Below are 19,466 nucleotides of genomic sequence, written 5' to 3'. Positions count from 1 at the left end.
GTATAGAGTTTGCCATAACGACTTCCTGTGGCAATGCATTCCACATCTTAATCACTCTTACTGTAAAGAACCCTTTCCTAAATAAGTGGCTAAAACGTTTTTCCTCCATGCGCAGATCATGTCCTCTAGTCCTTTGAGAAGGCCTAGGGACAAAAAGCTTATCCGCCAAGCTATTATATTGCCCTCTGATGTATTTATACATGTTAATTAGATCTCCTCTAAGGCGTCTTTTCTCTAGACTAAATAAACCCAGTTCATCTAACCTTTCTTGGTAAGTGAGACCTTCCATCCCATGTATCAATTTTGTTGCTCGTCTCTGCACCTGCTCTAAAACTGCAATATCTTTTTTGTAATGTGGTGCCCAGAACTGAATTCCATATTCCAGATGTGGCCTTACTAGAGAGTTAAACAGGGGCAATATTATGCTCGCATCTCGAGTTATTTCCCTTTTAATGCATCCCAAAATTTTGTTCGCTTTAGCTGCAGCGGCTTGGCATTAGTGTTGGGCGAACAGTGTTCGCCACTGTTCGGGTTCTGCAGAACATCACCCTGTTCGGGTGATGTTCGAGTTCGGCCGAACACCTGACGGTGCTCGGCCAAACCGTTCGGCCATATGGCCGAACTAAGAGCGCATGGCCGAACGTTCCCCGAACGTTCGGCTAGCGCTGTGATTGGCCGAACGGGTCACGTGGTTCGGACCCGAACGCGCTCTGATTGGCCGAACGGTCACGTGGTTCGGGTAAATAAATACCCGAACCACGTCATATCTCCGCCATTTGTCTGTGGGTTTAGCTTTGGGTAGGCAGGCAGGGTAGTTCGCGCTCCAGCCACGCTAGCCAGGGTCCCCCCTGTCATTGTGTCACTGCTGGGAACAGTAGTACACCGCTTGCTCAGCCACACTATATAGCATTCTGTTTACTGCCACTCTGTGTACCTCGCTCAGCCACACTATATAGCATTCTGTTTACTGCCACTCTGTGTCTGCTGGGAATAGTAGTACACCGCTTGCTCAGCCACACTATATAGCATTCTGTTTACTGCCACTCTGTGTACCTCGCTCAGCCACACTATATAGCATTCTGTTTACTGCCACTCTGTGTCTGCTGGGAATAGTGGTACACCGCTCGCTCAGCCACACTATATAGCATTCTGTTCACTGTTCTGTGTCTGCTTGGAATAGTGGTACACCGCTCGCTCAGCCACACTATATAGCATTCTGTTTACTGTTCTGTGTCTGCTGGGAATAGTGGTACACCGCTCGCTCAGCCACACTATATAGCATTCTGTTTACTGTTCTGTGTCTGCTGGGAATAGTGGTACACCGCTCGCTCAGCCACACTATATAGCATTCTGTGCACTGTTCTGTGTCTGCTGGGAATAGTGGTACACCGCTCGCTCAGCCACACTATATAGCATTCTGTTCACTGTTCTGTGTCTGCTGGGAATAGTGGTACACCGCTCGCTCAGCCACACTATATAGCATTCTGTTTACTGTTCTGTGTCTGCTGGGAATAGTGGTACACCGCTCGCTCATCCACACTATATAGCATTCTGTTCACTGTTCTGTGTCTGCTGGGAATAGTGGTACACCGCCCGCTCAGCCACACTATATAGCATTCTGTTCACTGTTCTGTGTCTGCTGGGAATAGTGGTACACCGCTCGCTCAGCCACACTATATAGCATTCTGTTCACTGTTCTGTGTCTGCTGGGAACAGTAGTACACCGCTCGCTCAGCCAGAGTATATAGCATTGTGTTTACTGCCACTCTGTGTACACCGCTCAGCCAGACTATATACCATTGTTTACTGACACTCTGTGTACACCGCTCAGCCAGACTATATACCATTGTTTACTGACACTCTGTGTACACCGCTCAGCCAGACTATATACCATTGTTTACTGCCACTCTGATTCTGCTGGGAACAGTAGTACACCGCTCGCTCAGCCAGACTATATAGCATTGTGTTTACTGCCACTCTGTGTACACCGCTCAGCCAGACTATATACCATTGTTTACTGACACTCTGTGTACACCGCTCAGCCAGACTATATACCATTGTTTACTGAAACTCTGTGTACACCGCTCAGCCAGACTATATACCATTGTTTACTGCCACTCTGATTCTGCTGGGAACAGTAGTACACCGCTCGCTCAGCCAGACTATATACCATTGTTTACTGACACTATATAGCAGACTATATAGCATTGTGTGTACACCGCTCAGCCAGACTATATACCATTGTTTACTGACACTCTGTGTACACCGCTCAGCCAGACTATATACCATTGTTTACTGCCACTCTGATTCTGCTGGGAACAGTAGTACACCGCTCGCTCAGCCAGACTATATACCATTGTTTACTGACACTCTGTGTACACCGCTCAGCCAGACTATATACCATTGTTTACTGCCACTCTGATTCTGCTGGGAACAGTAGTACACCGCTCGCTCAGCCAGACTATATACCATTGTTTACTGACACTATATAGCAGACTATATAGCATTGTGTGTACACCGCTCAGCCAGACTATATACCATTGTTTACTGACACTCTGTGTACACCGCTCAGCCAGACTATATACCATTGTTTACTGCCACTCTGATTCTGCTGGGAACAGTAGTACACCGCTCGCTCAGCCAGACTATATACCATTGTTTACTGACACTCTGTGTACACCGCTCAGCCAGACTATATACCATTGTTTACTGCCACTCTGATTCTGCTGGGAACAGTAGTACACCGCTCGCTCAGCCAGACTATATACCATTGTTTACTGACACTATATAGCAGACTATATAGCATTGTGTGTACACCGCTCAGCCAGACTATATACCATTGTTTACTGACACTCTGTGTACACCGCTCAGCCAGACTATATACCATTGTTTACTGCCACTCTGATTCTGCTGGGAACAGTAGTACACCGCTCGCTCAGCCAGACTATATACCATTGTTTACTGACACTCTGTGTACACCGCTCAGCCAGACTATATACCATTGTTTACTACCACTCTGATTCTGCTGGGAACAGTAGTACACCGCTCGCTCAGCCAGACTATATAGCATTGTGTTTACTGCCACTCTGTGTACACCGCTCAGCCACACTATATAGCATTGCGTACTCTGCCAGTCAGTGTGTATATTGCTGGGATCAGTAATACTCCACTCACCGTCAACCACTATATGAGCTCAACATGAGTTCCCCAGAGACCTCCGCTGTGAGCAGCACTCCCAACAACAGCAACAGCCAACGCCCCACGCAAGCTATAACATCCACCCCAGCAGCCAGTGGTCAGCAGCAGCCCTCCCCGGAGGAGAACGTTGTGTCCATCAGTCCGTCGCCAGAGCGATTAATGAGGGCTGCCATTGAGGAGATGATGGGGCCTGATGTGGAGGAGGAGGTCTGGCTCAGGCCAGCATCCCAAGTTAATGTTGAGGACGATGAGGGGTCTGTGTCTGGGGATGTTGGGGTGGCAGAGGTGGTGGGTGGGTCAGACTCAGGAGAAGAGTTGTATGATGAGGATGATGATCGGGACCATCTGTATGTGCCTCAGAGTCCGACCCCGGAAAACATGTTGTATCGTGTGTTTAGGTACTAAAATCTGCGTTCCCTCCCAGTAGTGTTGGGCGAACAGTGTTTGCCACTGTTCGGGTTCTGCAGAACATCACCCTGTTCGGGGTGACTATATAGCAGACTATATAGCATTGTGTTTAATGCCACTCTGTGTACACGGCTCAGCCACACTATATAGCATTGTGTTTACTTCCACTCTGTGTCTGCTGGGAACAGTAGTACACCGCTCACCCGCCACTGTATAGCATTGTGCTCTGTGTCACTGCTGACAATAGTGGTACACCGCTCACCCACCACTGTATAGCATTTCTGTACTGCCACTGTACTGCTGCCAGTCAGCGTGTACTTTAAGGATAAGTGAAATGAGGAAGAAATCCGGTGAAAGAGGGAGGGGCAAGGGAAGAGGTGTTTCCCCTGACGGTTCACGTACAGGCCACAGGGGAGCACCCAAGAAAACCCACTCAATACTGCCCATGTTGTCCAGGACAACAACCCTCACAGATCCAAAAGAACAGGACCAGATAATTACTTGGATGACCTCTCAAGCGTCCAGCAGTGGGTTAAGCAGCACCAGCACATCACGCACGAGGTCCGAGTCCTCAGCCAGTTAAAGTCTGGGCTTTCTTTGAAGACTGCACTGAGGATGTTACCATGGCGATTTGCAAGGTGTGCAAGACCCGCCTGAGCAGGGGGAAAAGTATTAACAACCTCTCCACCACCAGCATGAGCCGCCACATTCTATCCAAACATCCCACTCTGTGGGCAAACGCGGCAGGACAGGGTACCACCAGCAACACTGCCTCCCTTGGGTTCACCAGACTCACCACCAGACCCGCCTCAGCAGCAGCAGTAGCCCAGCCATTGCGTGGTTCACAACATTCACAAACATCAGACGATGCTGACACTGTCACTTTCCGGACTAGTGCTCTTGAGGTCTCCCAGTGTTCATCAAACACAACAACCAACAGCCCTTCGGTGTGCAGCGCTACGGTTGAGTTGTCTGTCTCTGAGATGTTTGAGCACAAGAGGAAATTGCCAGCAAATGACCCCCGGGCCGTGGCAGTAACAGCCAGCCAGCATAGCCAAGCTTCTGGCCTGCGAAATGCTGCCATATCGAGTGGTGGAGACAAACAGCTTCAAGGGCATGATGTCAGTGGCCATCCCACGTTACGTTGTTCCCAGCCGCTACCACTTTGCGCGCTCTGCAGTGCCTGAGTTGCATGAGCACGTGGTCAGCTAAATAACCCGAAGCTTGAAGAATGCCGTTGCCTGCAAGGTTCACCTCACCACTGACACCTGGACGAGTGCGTTCGGCCAGGGTCGATACATCTCCCTTACCGCGCACTGGGTGAACCTTGTGGAGCCTGGCAGCGATTCCTCACCTGCTACGGCGCGGGTGTTGCCCACGCCGCAAACAGCTGGATAACAACAGCAGCACCTACCTCTCTGACTCCTTCTCCTCCAACGCATCTCAAAGCTGTACCTCATCCGGAAATGCTAACCCAGCACCAGCAGCAGTAGGATCGTGGAAGCAGTGCAGCACAGCTGTTGGCATGCGTCAGCAAGAGTTGCTGAAGCTGATCTGCCTTGGGGATAAGCAGCACACAGGGGAGGAAATTTGGAGGGGAATAAAGGAACAGACGGATTTGTGGCTGGCACCGCTGGACCTGAAACCGGGCATGAAGCTAGACACCTGGCACGAACTGGCAATGTACGCAATAGAGGTGCTGGCTTGCCCGGCAGCCAGCGTTATGTCGGAACGCTGTTTCAGTGCTGCCGGAGGCATCATCACAGATCGGCGTATCCGCCTCTCCACAGAAAATGCAGACCGTCTGACTCAAATTAAAATGAATCAATCCTGGATTGGAAACGACTACGCAACACTCCTGGACCCCAACCAAGTAACATGACCGATGAACATCTGGGATGGTTTAGCGTTTCCGGTCCCTGTTTATTGAACCTCTCATCTGTATTACATTTATGACTGCATGGCGGCAAAAAGCATTGCTGCTATATCCGCACGCTTTTTGTCCTCATGCAAGGCCTGGGTTGTTGTGTCTCACAAAGCGTGGCCTTCTCCTCCTGCGCCTCCTCCTGTTCCATCACGTGTGCTGCTGCTGCTGCTGCTGCTGCTGCTGCTGCTGGGTTACCGTTGCCGGTCCCTGTTTATGGAACCTCTTATCTTTATTACATTTATGACTACATGGCGGTACAAAGCATGCTATCCGCACGCTTTTTGTCCTCATGCAAGGCCTGGGTTGTTGTGTCTCACAAAGCGTGGCCTTCTCCTCCTGCGCCTCCTCCTGTTCCATCACGTGTGCTGCTGCTGCTGCTGCTGCTGCTGGGTTACCGTTGCCGGTCCCTGTTTATGGAACCTCTTATCTTTATTACATTTATGACTACATGGCGGTACAAAGCATGCTATCCGCACGCTTTTTGTCCTCATGCAAGGCCTGGGTTGTTGTGTCTCACAAAGCGTGGCCTTCTCCTCCTGCGCCTCCTCCTGTTCCATCACGTGTGCTGCTGCTGCTGCTGGGTTAGCGTTGCCGCGTGGTCCCTGTTTATTGAACCTCTTATCTTTATTACATTTATGACTACATGGCGGTACAAAGCATGCTATCCGCACGCTTTTTGTCCTCATGCAAGGCCTGGGTTGTTGTGTCTCACAAAGCGTGGCCTTCTCCTCCTGCGCCTCCTCCTGTTCCATCACGTGTGCTGCTGCTGGGTTAGCGTTGCCGCGTGGTCCCTGTTTATTGAACCACTTATCTTTATTACATTTATGACTGCATGGTGGTACAAAGCATGCTATCCGCACGCTTCTTGTCCTCATGCAAGGCCTGGGTTGTTGTGTCTCAAAGCGTGGCCTTCTCCTCCTGCGCCACCCTCCTCCTGTTCCATCACGTGTGCTGCTGCTGGGTTAGCATTACCGGTCCCTTTTCCTGGAACCTCTTATATGTATTACATTTATGACTGCATGCCGACAAAAAGCATGTTACCTGTGCAAAGAAAACAGACATTTCCCGCATTTAAAAGACAGTTTTCCCTTTGAAACTTTAAAATCGATTTTCTCAAAAACTATAAGCTCTTTTTGCTAAATTTTTTTTTCCTCTTGTACCCACTCCCAAGGTGCACATACCCTGTAAATTTGGGGTATGTAGCATGTAAGGAGGCTTTACAAACCACAAAAGTTCGGGTCCCCATTGACTTCCATTATGTTCGGAGTTCGGGTCGAACACCCGAACATCGCGGCCATGTTCGGCCTGTTCGGCCCGAACCCGAACATCTAGATGTTCGCCCAACACTACTTGGCATTGAGTATGATTATTTAACTTGTTGTCGATGAGTACTCCTAAGTCCTTCTCCAAGTTTGATGTCCCCAACTGTAGCCCATTAATTTTGTATGGTGCTAGACCATTGGTACGACCAAAATGCATGACTTTACATTTGTCAACATTTAATTTCATCTGCCATGTATGTGCCCATATAGCCATCCTATCCAGATCCTGTTGCAATATGACACTATCTTCCTGAGAGTTGATGAATAAATAGCAACATTGCTCACTACTGCATCCACTAGGTCATTAATAAATAAATTGAAGAGCACTGGACCCAGTACAGACCCTTGTGGGACCCCACTGCTAACAGTCTCCTATTTTGAGTATGATCCATTGACCACAACTCTTTGTTTTCTGTCCATTAGCCAGTTCCCTATCCAAGCACACAGACTCTTCCCCAGTCCTTGCATCCTCAACTTTTGCACCAGACTTTTGTGGGGAACAGTGTCGAAGGCCTTAGCAAAGTCCAAGTATATCACATCTACAGCATTCCCAATATCCATATTAGCATTCACTACCTCATAAAAGCTGAGCATGTTAGTCAAACAGGACCTGTCTTTAGTAAACCCATGTTGATGCTGAGAAATAAGATTATTTTGTACTATGAAGTCATGTATAGTATCTCTTAGTAACCCCTCAAATAGTTTGCATACAACTGATGTTAAGCTTACAGGTCTATAACTCCCTCCTCACACGTGTTCCTGTCTGCTTGTCTGCTATATCCTTCTTCATGTCCTCTCGCTTCTTAAAACTTAATAGGAGTAAAAGAGAACTAATTATTTTTCCACCGTCTCTGTCCACCTCTCTGCCTGAAGTAACAATAAATGTTAATAACACTCCCATAACTTCAGTTCCCAAAGCACGGTGCTTGGGGGTAATATTCGACTCCTCTCTCTCTTTTATTCCTCATGTTCACTCCCTAACCAGCTCCTGTCATCTCCAACTCAAAAACATATCTCAAGAGAACTAGAATGTAAATACATGCTCTTATAAGATCTTGTCTGGACTACTGCAACATACTACTTTGTGGTCTACCTTCTAACAGACTGGCCCTGCTCCAGTCGGTACTGAACTCAGCTGCTCGTCTCATTCATCTTTCTTCCTCTGCTGCCCCTCTCTGTCAGGGCTCGTTTCCACTATTGCGTTGCGAAATCGCTGCGGCAAAATTCGCATGTGGATGCAAATTTCGCATGCATGTGCATGCGAATTTTCGTGCGAATTCGCATGAAAATTCGCATGGATGACGATGCATGCAAATTTAACCATGGCAATGCCGGTGTGCTTTTCCATTTATTTCATGCGAATTTGCATGCGAATTTGCATGAAAATTCACATACTAACACAGCATGCGAATTTCCTATTAAATACATTAGCGGCGATTCGCATGCATTCCACTCGCAGGTGAATTCTGCGGCTGTTTTGTGCGTTTTTTCACTGCTGAAAAAAACGCACCTCAACAACGCTACAGTGGAAACAGGCCCATCCACTTGCATTACATGTGCGAATCCGCATGCGTTGGACGCATGCGGATTCGCGATAGTGGAAACGAGCCCTCAAGCTCTTCACTGGCTGCCAATCAACCAGAGGAGCCAGTTAAAACTCTTAACCCTTACCTACAAAACTCTACACAATCGCTCTCCCCAGTACATATCCTCACCAATTTACAGATACCAACCCAATTGTAATCTCAGATCTGCACACGCTCTTCTGTTGTCCTCCTCTAGAATTACCTCCTCACATTCACGTTTACAAGATTTTGCACGCACTTCATCCCTCCTCTGGAATGCCCTCCCCCAACACATCCGTCACTCGCCAACTTTTGTTACCTTTAAACACTCTCTAAAAACTCAATTGTTTCGACAAGCATATGTGCTACCCTAGGCCACTTCCCTTTGTCCTTAGACCAAATTGCACTCCTACTAGGTATCTTAAAACACACTGCCTCTATATATTTGTTTTATACAAGCCCTCCTCTTGTTTCCTCACCAGTAGCGTAGCTTAGGAGCTGTGGGCCCCGATGCAAGTTTTACATTGGGCTCCCCCCAACAACTCTATACATAACAATTGATACGGAGCACCAAAACCTGCCAATGGCAACTACAGTGTCCGAGGTGCAAGAAGGGAAGGGGGAGCAGTTTGTTAATGTGGTAATGATTATCACTACTCAAAGTATCTATAGAAGGATTATTAAGAGCACAGGGCCAATAGAGAGCTAATACTGAAGGTCAGGGAGGGCCTTACGGGGCCCCTCTGGCCCAAGGGCCCTGATGCGGTCACAACCTCTGCTACGCCCCTGTTCCCCCCCCCCCCCCCCCATTCCCTTTAGATTGTAAGCACGCAAGGGCTGGGCTCTCTTTTTGTGTCTTGAAAATTATTATGCATTTTATTTATCATGATACTTTTATCACTGTCATTACCAATTCTGTATTTTGTATTCTGTATCATTTTTGTATTTTGTCACCAATTATGTATCTTGTATACTCTGACACTGGCCAATATAGTTCAGCAATAGATGTGGTGATAGCATGATGTGTGAGTGTTGCTGTGGCGAGATGGCCCTCTCATGCTGTTTTTAAATTAAAAGTTTGCATATTCATATTTTGTTAATAAACATTTTGATATTTTTGAATCTAGTTGGATATTGGTATTCATTGGGATTACCTGTAGCCCTAATTTCCTCTCCCTTCTGCATAATATGTATCTTGTATATTGGTGTACACTATTGTCTATTATTATGCACCCCATGTTTGTTTCTTACTTTGTACAGAACCACGGAATATGTTGGCGCTTTATAAATCAATAATAATAATAGAGTCACATAGGTATAATAAAGGCCAAAACACAGTTACAAGTTACAAGTGAAAGTGGTTGAATGGAAGCACCTCTGCTGTAGAGCAATGCCTGTGCAAAGGTCTTGTACAGTAAAACCGCTATTGTAGAGTTTCTTTACAGGTGGAGGCCACAGCAAAATTTGCTATGAACCCCTTGTGGTTTCTGGTAATCCTCCAGTAGGGTCTATACATATATGTATAAAAACAATGTCCCTTTAATTAGTTGGATTTCAGCAAAACTAGTGCATATTTAGCCTCAGTCTTAATTACTAGCACAGCTGGAGATATGAACAATTATTACAGAAGGAGTATTGCTTTGTGCCCTTAGCATGCCCAGAAGTGTTGGTACACTGTATATAGTGCTGATGTGGCTAAGCAAAGTGAGAAAGAAGGAATGTGCTTATACTTGAAACATGCACTTTTTTACCTCACATCCTTCCCTCTCTGAGGTACAATTCCAAATACAAACACCGCTCTCCATCTCTCTCCGCTGGCATCCTGTGTGGTGTGAAATGACTGACTCATGTGTAAATTGCGAAGGAGTGTGACTGAATTTCTGTGCACAGAAGATGAAGGGCATTTTTTGTACATGGTTTCTGCTGATGATTGCAAGCACAGTGCAATTTAATTTCAGACATCACATGAGTTTCTAAATTTGGGTTCCAGCGCAGAATACTTTAATCTCTTCACCACATAATTTCAACATAAAAGCAATACATTAGCATGACACCAGTCGCATTACGGTCACTAACATACATGATCAAGGGTGTAACCATAGTCACAGCCAACCATGTGACAACTGTCGTAGGGCGCAGCGACACATAGGGAAATGCATGGCTGCATAACAGCAGTGTATGATTTTACACACAATCATTTGCAATATGTTGGTGCCCTGGGAAAGGTGGGGGGGTTCTGTATGCAGCTCAGCCATCTCTAACAAACTGTGTAAATTAGCATAAGAACGGTACATTGCAGAGTGGGAGCTTGTATTAAATTGGTATGGGGTTCAGTAGTGAATTATGTAGGTAGTAGTAAGAGGGCCCATAACTGTAGGGCCCACAATGCACAGCTACTCTCCTCCTGTAATAGTCTTCTAGTCACATACCAGGCTAAAGCTTCAAAGCGCCAGTCTGCTCCACTGCTCTCACCTTTGATATATGGCATGCACAAGACAAGCAATTCATTATCGCATCTGCTGTAACACTTCCTAGGCAAACATTGGCATTTTCAAAGCAACCTCAGGCAGTACGTTACATTTATAAACCTGATAGCATTCTATATTCAGACACTAAACTCTCCCTCCTAATATACAGTAGCATCACTCAGGAGGTCTTCCTACAACACTATTGCAGCACTGGAATGAACAGCGCCATGTGCTTTCATCTGTACCTAGATAGCTGTGCAATCCACACAACGCTGTCCATCCACCTTCAGCTGGAATATATGGATGAAATAAGAACATTATAATACAAGAGGCAGCTCCTCCTACCAGTATTGTGGAAAACAGCATTTAATCTCCGCATCAGCTCCTCGATGGCCATCCTGGCGAATGTTGATGCCTCACTTGTAACACGAGAAAAGATTCACAGAAAGCATTTTCTTGCCTCTGCGAGAGAAGCAAATCGGCTACAGCAGAGCTCCACAGCCCTGCATGTCAATTAGCTCCAGGTCCAGGCTCGACACAAAAGGAGGAGGTAAGTGAGCACGCTCTCTCTCCACTGCAATCCACAGGCGAGGCGCTTGCCATTGGAGCTCAGCTACGATTCTCTGTCACGTCAGGGTCATTTAAAAAGTTCCCCCTCACTGTATTCTGCGGCAGCGTGCTGCATTCATCCACCGCATTTAAATCTTCACAGCAATTAATTACCTTCAGTGTCAACCCAATGCAAGGGTTAAAGGCAGAGAAAGCTGCAGCAGAACACATGAAAGGATAAAAGGTTGACGCTGTTAAATGAATCCAATCATCTACACATCTATCGTTTTATGACTAAAATACACCACTGTGACATTTACAGACTAATAATCATGTAATAAATGAGTGCTGAAAGGAATGTGGCACAGCAATATCTAGCAGTGTGTCCAGTTATAGCTGTGAGACAATAATTAGTGTTGATTAGCTGCTCTGTGCGGCAGTTTGTGCTTTGCTATACTGAAAAGGCCATTGTCAGTGCACAGCACTTCATTCAGTGGTAAAATGCTTATACAAAAAAAAATTACCTTTGTAAAAGGTCACTGTGCTGTAAACACGCTGCAAGAAAGAAGAGATACCACGGGTGCAAGGTTATACATTCAAGGACATTTATTCAAAATAGACCAGTTTGTGTATATGACTAATCTGAAAAACCAGTTACTTCGGGAGGCAGTGGTTTTATTAGACGCTGAAGAAGTAACTATTCCTTATGCAATATGTCACCTGCAAAGCTGTAATTTTATTGTGAGCCCATTTCCCTCACTGAAAGGCAGACAATTCAATAGTCACATAGTCCGGGCCAGTGCACACCTAAAAGTGCTAGCATAATCGCAAATGCTCAGCGCTTTTAGGAGTGATTTTTCAGAGCGATTTTAGGCATGTGCCTAGCGATTTTCTAATTATGCCTAGCGATTTTTGAAGCATTTTGGTGTAACGGTTTTTATTTTTTGTTACAGTAGAGCTGGACCTGAACAACTTCTGTAACAAAAACTCTGTTTTAGAGCTTTTCAGAGCGATTTTCCACTTATCTATACTTAACATTGAGGCTGAATCGCCTTAGAAAAGCACAGAAATGCTGCAGGACCCGCGTTTGCGTTTGGGAGAAAATCAAATCGCTCTGGTGCGATTTATCCCATTCAAGTACATTAGCCAAGCCCTTGTCAAAAGTGCTCAGAAGCGCTCTTGGTGTGCACCAGCCCTTCCTGTGACTTGTACAAATGACTAGGTTTTGTCAGCCACAGTATATTCAGCTGAAAATTACAGCAGTATTTCTGACTTTAAAGTCGGAAAACCACTGCGCCTCTGTGGTCGTGTCCTCGTTCCTGCTGACGTCATCAGGAGCGTACTGTGCAGGCGCAGTCTGTACTGGGCCTGCGCCATACACTCCTGGTGACGTCAGCAGGAGCAAGGGTGCGGCTGCGCAGGCGCAGTGGTTTTCCGACTTTAAAGTCAGAAATTCCAGAAGTGAACCGGAGGCGGGGGCCGGCGCATTGGTGAGTGGCTGCACGGGCACAAGACGTCTGCGGGGGACCATTAGAAGCCCCAGGCAAGTTCAACTCTTTTCCCCCTACCCCCTACAGTACTCCTTTAAAGGGACACTTAAATCTCTTTAAAAAAAAAAAAAAAAAGTTTTACTCACCTGGGGCTTCCAGCAGCCCCCTGCAGCTGTATCGTGCCCACGCCGACTCCATCAGATGCTCCTGGTCCCGCCGGCAGCCACTTCTGGTTTCGGCGACAGGAGCAGACAGGCCGGGAACGCGAGTGATTCTTCGCGTTCCTGGCCTCAATAGTGCCCTCTATGCTACTATAGCATATACCACATAGCAGCATAGAGGGCGTTATTGTGGCTAGGAAAGCAAAGAATCACTCGCGTTCCCGGCCTGTCGGCTCCTGTCGCCGAAACCGGAAGTGGCTGTTCCCGGCGGAGGACAGGAGCATCTGATGGAGTCAACATGGGCACGATACAGCTGCAGGGGGCTGCTGGAAGGCCCAGGTGACTAAAACTCATTTTTTTAAAGAGACTTAAGTGACCCTTTAAGGTTCTCAGCATTCCATGGGTGTTGATTCACTATAACAAATAGCATGCCTTATCAGAGTTAACACACCTTATCAGAGTAGCATAGCCAATCACTTTAAAGCACATTATCTCCCGCACTTTGATTGGCCCAATAGGCTGCCTGTTACTTGACAGGAAACTTGACAGGCAGCCTATTGGGACAATCAAAGTGCAGGGATAAATGTCCTATAAGACGAAGTGACTTTTTCCCCACTTTTGGGGGAGAAAAAGTGAATCTTATAGTCCAAAATATACAGTAATTTCTTGGCAGCTCTGGGATAAGGGTGGCAGGGTCAGATTGGCTGCTGGCCCCCTTTAAAACTTAGTGCATTGCTACTTAATACAAATGTTTGATCATATGCATTAAAATGGGATGCTTTGAAACTATGTTGTCCACACACTGATATTCCAAACAGCTATGTCATTTAAATACTGAGCACATGAGCGAAGCCACATATCTCACAAAAGTGTTTGATTTTGAAGTCAAGGACAAAAAAAAAAAAAAAACAGTTCTGGCTACATGGTAGGGACAGTAATGATATTTTTATACTGCTTTTCTCCCTGGGGATCCAAAGCGTGGTGCAGTCTCAAAGGCTCAGGAGAAGAGGTGGATTTTTAGCCTTTTCTTAAAGTGAACCAGAGACGAAGCACCCTCATGTATTATATCATATATAACAGTGGGAACATTAGAGAAAACACCTACTATGCTCTCTGTTTTATCTTTCACTGCTCAGCTTGCTTCTCACAGCCCTGATAAAATCCCTGACTGAGCATTCAGTCTGGCTTTTCTTATGAATCATCATAGCTGAGTCATTATAGAAAAGCCAGAAGGGGGCAGGCTTGGACTTGAAAAGACATGAGAGAACACAGACAGCTATAAATATTCCTGAGCAAAGCCAGACTGAATGCTCAGTCGGGGATTTTATCAGGGCTGATAAGAAGCAAGCTGAGCAGTGAACGATAAAACATAGAGCAGAGGAGGTGTCTTCTCTAATGTTCCCACTGATATATATGGTAAAATACATGAGGGTGCTTCGTCTCTGGTTCACTGTCCAGAGAAGGAGCCTCTAGCACTGATTGTGGAAGTGAGTTCCATAGATTAGGGGCTGCATAGGAAAAGGCCCAAGCACCATATGTCTTTAAGTGGAACCTGGGAACAACCAAATGAATCTTATTTGCAGAGCGGAGGGTGTGTGGAGGGGCATATTGTTCCAAAAGATCCACTATGTATTTGGGTCCCATGTGGTTTAGAGCCTTAAAATGTCAGCAGGCAGATCTTAAAATGAATTCTCCATTTTACTGGCAACCAGTGAAGAGTTTGCAGTACTGGGGTGCTGCGGGTGGCATTAGCTAGGAGTCTGGCTGCTGCATTCTATACTAGTTGTAAAAGGGCGCAGAACTTTATCCAGGGATCTGATAAAGAGGGCATTGCAGTAGCAATATTTGGCCTCACCCATGACCACGCCCACATTCTGTTGCGTGACCACGCCTATTTTTTGGCGCGGCGCAGGAGATTGTCAGTAAAAAAAAATCTTTTGTCAGTACATTTTTAGGTATTTGTCAGTAAAAAATAACGTGAAAGGTTGGCAACACTGATTCTAGGCCATAGTTCTGGACTATTTTCCTCCGCTGGGAGCATGCAGAATGCAAAGAGTAACAGTGATAGCACAGAACCCTGTGGGACTCCATAGGCAAGTGGCACTTGACTAGAGTAGTGGGTGCCCAGACACACTTGCTGTGTCCTGCCTGTAAGCTTGGCTTCTAGCTGGTTGACCTTCTTGATAAACTTTTGACAGGAATGGTAAGTTCCCCACAGGTCTGTAGTCTACCACAAAATCAGGATCCATCAATGGTTTCTTCAAGAGGGATTTCCTGACTGCTTTGAAAAACAAAGAGAAATCGAGAGCCCGATATGGTGTAGTATTGTTAAGTTGGTTGTGGTTAAAAGCAAAATATTTAGATATACTCACAAACATGGGTTACCCATGGGCAACCACTTCAAGTGCAGGTGGGGAGTATTAGAACCTGACCACACTCAGGTTTTTAAGATATCGCTCTCTGTAGATAGGAAACGGGGTAGCACCCCTCCACCGAGGGTGGACTCAAGATTTCAGCAAGGCTTGGTGTACAGAGGCGCCAGAGTAGAATAAAAACGTTTAAAAACCGTCTAAAAGAGGGGGATGTTCAGGTGGACTTACCTCCCTCAAAAATATAAAACTCAATTGAGTCACAATATATCAATACAAAAATGTTTATTGAACTCCACTTAGTGCAACGCGTTTCGCAGGTGTGGTCCTGCTTCATCAGGCAAACAGGAGTATAACTCAATGGGTCTAGATGCAGAAGTGAGCGCTTTTTCACTCGCAATCGGCCGCGGGAGCGCGCATGTCCTACTTGACGTTTTTATACGTCAACAGTGGCGGCTCCAGGAATTTTTTTTAGGGGGTGCTATGCAGGTGCTGGACCAATTTCCGGGGGAGCTGACGACCAAAAATGGGTGTGGCTACAACCTGCGGCGCGCGAAGCGCGCCGCGGCGAAAAAAAATGGGCGTGGTCATGACCGGATGAGGGCGGGGCTAACTGTAATTTAAAGTGAACCCAGGGTGAGAGTGATATGGTGGCTGCCATATTTATTTCCTTTTAAACAATACTAGTTGCCTGGCAGCCCTGCTGATCTATTTGGCTGTAGTAGTGAACTGAATTACACCAGAAACAAGCCATGCAGCTAATCTTGTCAGTTCTGACAATATTGTCAGAAACCCCTGACCTGCTGCATGCTTGTTCAGGGTCTATGGTTGAAAGAATAAGAGGCAGAGGACCAGCACGGCAGCCAGGCAACTGGTATTGCTTAAAGGGAGATAAATATGGCAGCCTCAATATTATTCTCACCGCGGGTTCCCTTTAAAAGTGCAACGCAAAGACAGAGGGCCCAAGTTTTGGTGACCCTTTTCCCAGAAAATTCACATAATTGTGCAGGTTTTCTCAAGAAAATACACGTAATGTGAGCAGATTTTAACAAAAAACACGTCCAATGACCCCAATATGCACAATCGTTATCAGATATGGCCCCAATATGCACAATCGTTATCAGATATGGCCCCAATATGCACAATCGTTATCAGATATGGCCCCAATATGCACAATCGTTATCAGATATGGCCCCAATATGCACAATCGTTATCAGATATGGCCCCAATATGCACAATCGTTATCAGATATGGCCCCAATATGCACAATCGGTAGCAGATATGACCCCAATATGCACAATCCGTAGCAGAAATGACCCCAATATGCACAATCCGTAGCAGAAATGACCTCAATATGCACAATCGGTAGCAGATATGACCCCAATATGCACAATCGGTAGCAGATATGACCCCAATATGCACAATCGGTAGCAGAAATGACCCCAATATGCACAATCGGTAGCAGAAATGACCCCAATATGCACAATCGGTAGCAGAAATGACCCCAACATGCACAATCGGTAGCAGATATCGCCCCAATATGCACAATCCGTAGCAGATATGACCCCAATATGCACAATCCGTAGCAGATATGACCCCAATATGCACAATCCGTAGCATATATGACCCCAATATGCACAATCCGCATCACCTGAAAAAGAAAAGAAAAACCCATTTACTCACCTACAGCCAGAAGACCTTCTTTCCCGACCTCCTGTCCCGAGTCCCGACCTCATTGTGGCGCGCAGCGCCCGCGCGCCCACGATCCTCTTCCTTCCCGACATCACCACGAGACTTCCTGCCTGCATGCAGAGAGCAGGGCTACGGGAAAATGGCCGCCCGAAGTCTGCAGAACAGGGCTCCGGGCGGCCATCTTACCGTAGCCCTGCCTGCTGCTCCGTGCTGCCGGTGTGTGAACTGACTTGGCGTCTTTTAGACGCCTGAAGTCAGTTCACTCCAGGGGGTGCTTTGGGGGTGCTTGGACAATTCTAGGGGGTGCTCGAGCACCCCCAAGCACCCCCCTGGCGCCGCCCCTGTACGTCAAGGAGGACAAAGTGGTTAAAATAACTATTCTGCACTTTGCAATTGAAAAAGTACCAAAAGTATGTAAAAAAGTATTATCACAATGATGCTGAGTATCTTGTGAAAATTTTACCTGGGAGAAAACTCAGGAGAAAAAGTGGATTGCATACAAGTGTCAGAGTGTCAAAGACTTGCCATGGCCGTACCGCAATAGGCACATGCAAAGTCCTAGGGACCCTAGGAGGATGAGGTTGTTGGTATAATGCTGGCAGGGATGGCAGACACTTTGTTAGTGAAGAAGGGAGAGAATTCTTTACATATTTCCTTAGAGAATGTTGTTGGGGATTTTAGGCAACCACATTCTCCAGGGAAGTGGAGAGCAGGCCACTGACTCACTATAAATTTTATCAGCAAAATAGAATAAAATATACAAATACGAATGAAAATGTGGACTCCACCTACTAATATTGTGCAGGTCCCCCATTAAGCAAGCAAACAGCTGACCTGAGTCATCGAGACATGGGCTCCTCAAGACCTCTGACAGTGTTTTGTGATATTTGGCATGGAAACAATAGCAAGGGATTCTTTAGGTCCTGTAAGTTACATAGTTTGGTTAAAAAAAAAAAATCAATCAAACTCAACCAAAAAAGATGGTACAATGCTAGCCTGCACCCTCACATATCCCAGATCCACAGGCAGGTGAAAAGACCCTTACAAGGCTTGGACCAATTGGCCCTAAAAGGAAAAAAACCCTTACTGACTACAGATGGAAATCAGATAACATCCCTGGATCAACACTGCCAGGAATGTGTACCATGGAGGTCCTTCAATCTACGGGAAGCATTCAAGCCCTCCTATGGTTGTGACGTAGAACCTCCATGGGTGAGAAGGTTTTCCAGCACATCCTACAGATGCACAGTGTTTACTGAGATCTCGGGAATTTGGAGGGCATAGAAAATGTGACTAATTGGACCTGGACACCGGCTTCCATTTGTCCATGTTCCAGTTCTAACAGTCTGATGCTCATTGAAGGAGCTTTTGAGGGTGTTGACTGTTGAGGGGTCAGCATAGGCACGGGAGTGGTTGCAAGATGGAAAGTACTGTGTGTTTTGACACCTTTCCCTCACAATCAGCATTACATTACTCAGTACTACGTGTAACAGAGCAGTTCTGTATTGCAAATGATGTTATTATAAGATAGAATGGACAGATAGCCATAACCTATCACTTTTAGAGATTATTATTATTTTGTCTACAGGAAAGTAATTTATTTTAAAGCTCTTAAAAATATAAATGGGATACAGCTCATTCAAAACTACCTCCTCACTTGGTAAACCTATTCATGCCTCATGTACTGTATGTCTTTCTTTTAGCACCAAGTCCTCATAACGTAGAGGAAGTAACTTGCACAAGAGAAGTGACCAGCCACACTGGTTCAACATATTAAAGAGGTTTGCTGAAAAAACTGGGTGCTCTATCAGGGACATAAATGGATTAAGGTGGAGTGGGGACCTGGGCACTAGAGAGCAGTTTTCATGCATTTTTTTTTTCACATGCGCCCCACGTAGTTGCCTAGTAAGAGCATGTGTGACGTCAGATGTCACACATGCATCCACCTTACGGAAGCAGGAGATTTGGGCGCATGAGACAAGTGGACAAAAAGGGCGCCCCATTCACTCCCATTATAAATATCGTTTAATGGACGCCGAACAGGCAAAAAAGGGCGCCGGAGATTATTAACGTTTTACAAACGGCGCCCGGAGATTTTTAATGTTTTATAACTGTGCTTGTATTGATTTAACTTTACAAAATGAGCCCGTGACGAATAACCTTTATAAAAATACTAAACATATTCATCCTATTTAATTAAAACATTATTTAACATTTTAACTCTTACGGTTTGTAAAACATTATTATTCACAAAATAAAGTGATCAGTACCTAACGTAAATTGCAATATATTTTTTACAATCACTATTTGTAAAACA

General features: G+C 45.9%; 1 protein-coding gene across 2 annotated transcripts in view; it reads right to left on the bottom strand.

Annotated features, from left to right (window-relative positions):
- The window catches only part of MCF2L (MCF.2 cell line derived transforming sequence like), a 240,237-nt gene that overhangs the window by 201,179 nt on the left and 19,592 nt on the right, over positions 1-19,466 (bottom strand). The window contains exon 1 of one of the 2 annotated variants that reach the window (XM_068268074.1): positions 11,234-11,410. The exons of the other annotated variant lie outside the window; for it this stretch is intronic. Coding sequence (XP_068124175.1) covers positions 11,234-11,285 — 52 coding nt within the window. The 5' untranslated portion in view covers positions 11,286-11,410. Of the gene's footprint in view, positions 1-11,233; positions 11,411-19,466 lie in introns of those variants that run through there. 2 annotated transcript variants of the gene reach the window in all.

Source organism: Hyperolius riggenbachi, chromosome 2 (assembly GCF_040937935.1).
Source record: "Hyperolius riggenbachi isolate aHypRig1 chromosome 2, aHypRig1.pri, whole genome shotgun sequence".
Classification (NCBI taxonomy): domain Eukaryota; kingdom Metazoa; phylum Chordata; class Amphibia; order Anura; family Hyperoliidae; genus Hyperolius; species Hyperolius riggenbachi.
The sequence above is the reverse complement of the archived record's forward strand: the minus strand, read 5'-3'. Positions and strand labels throughout refer to the sequence as shown.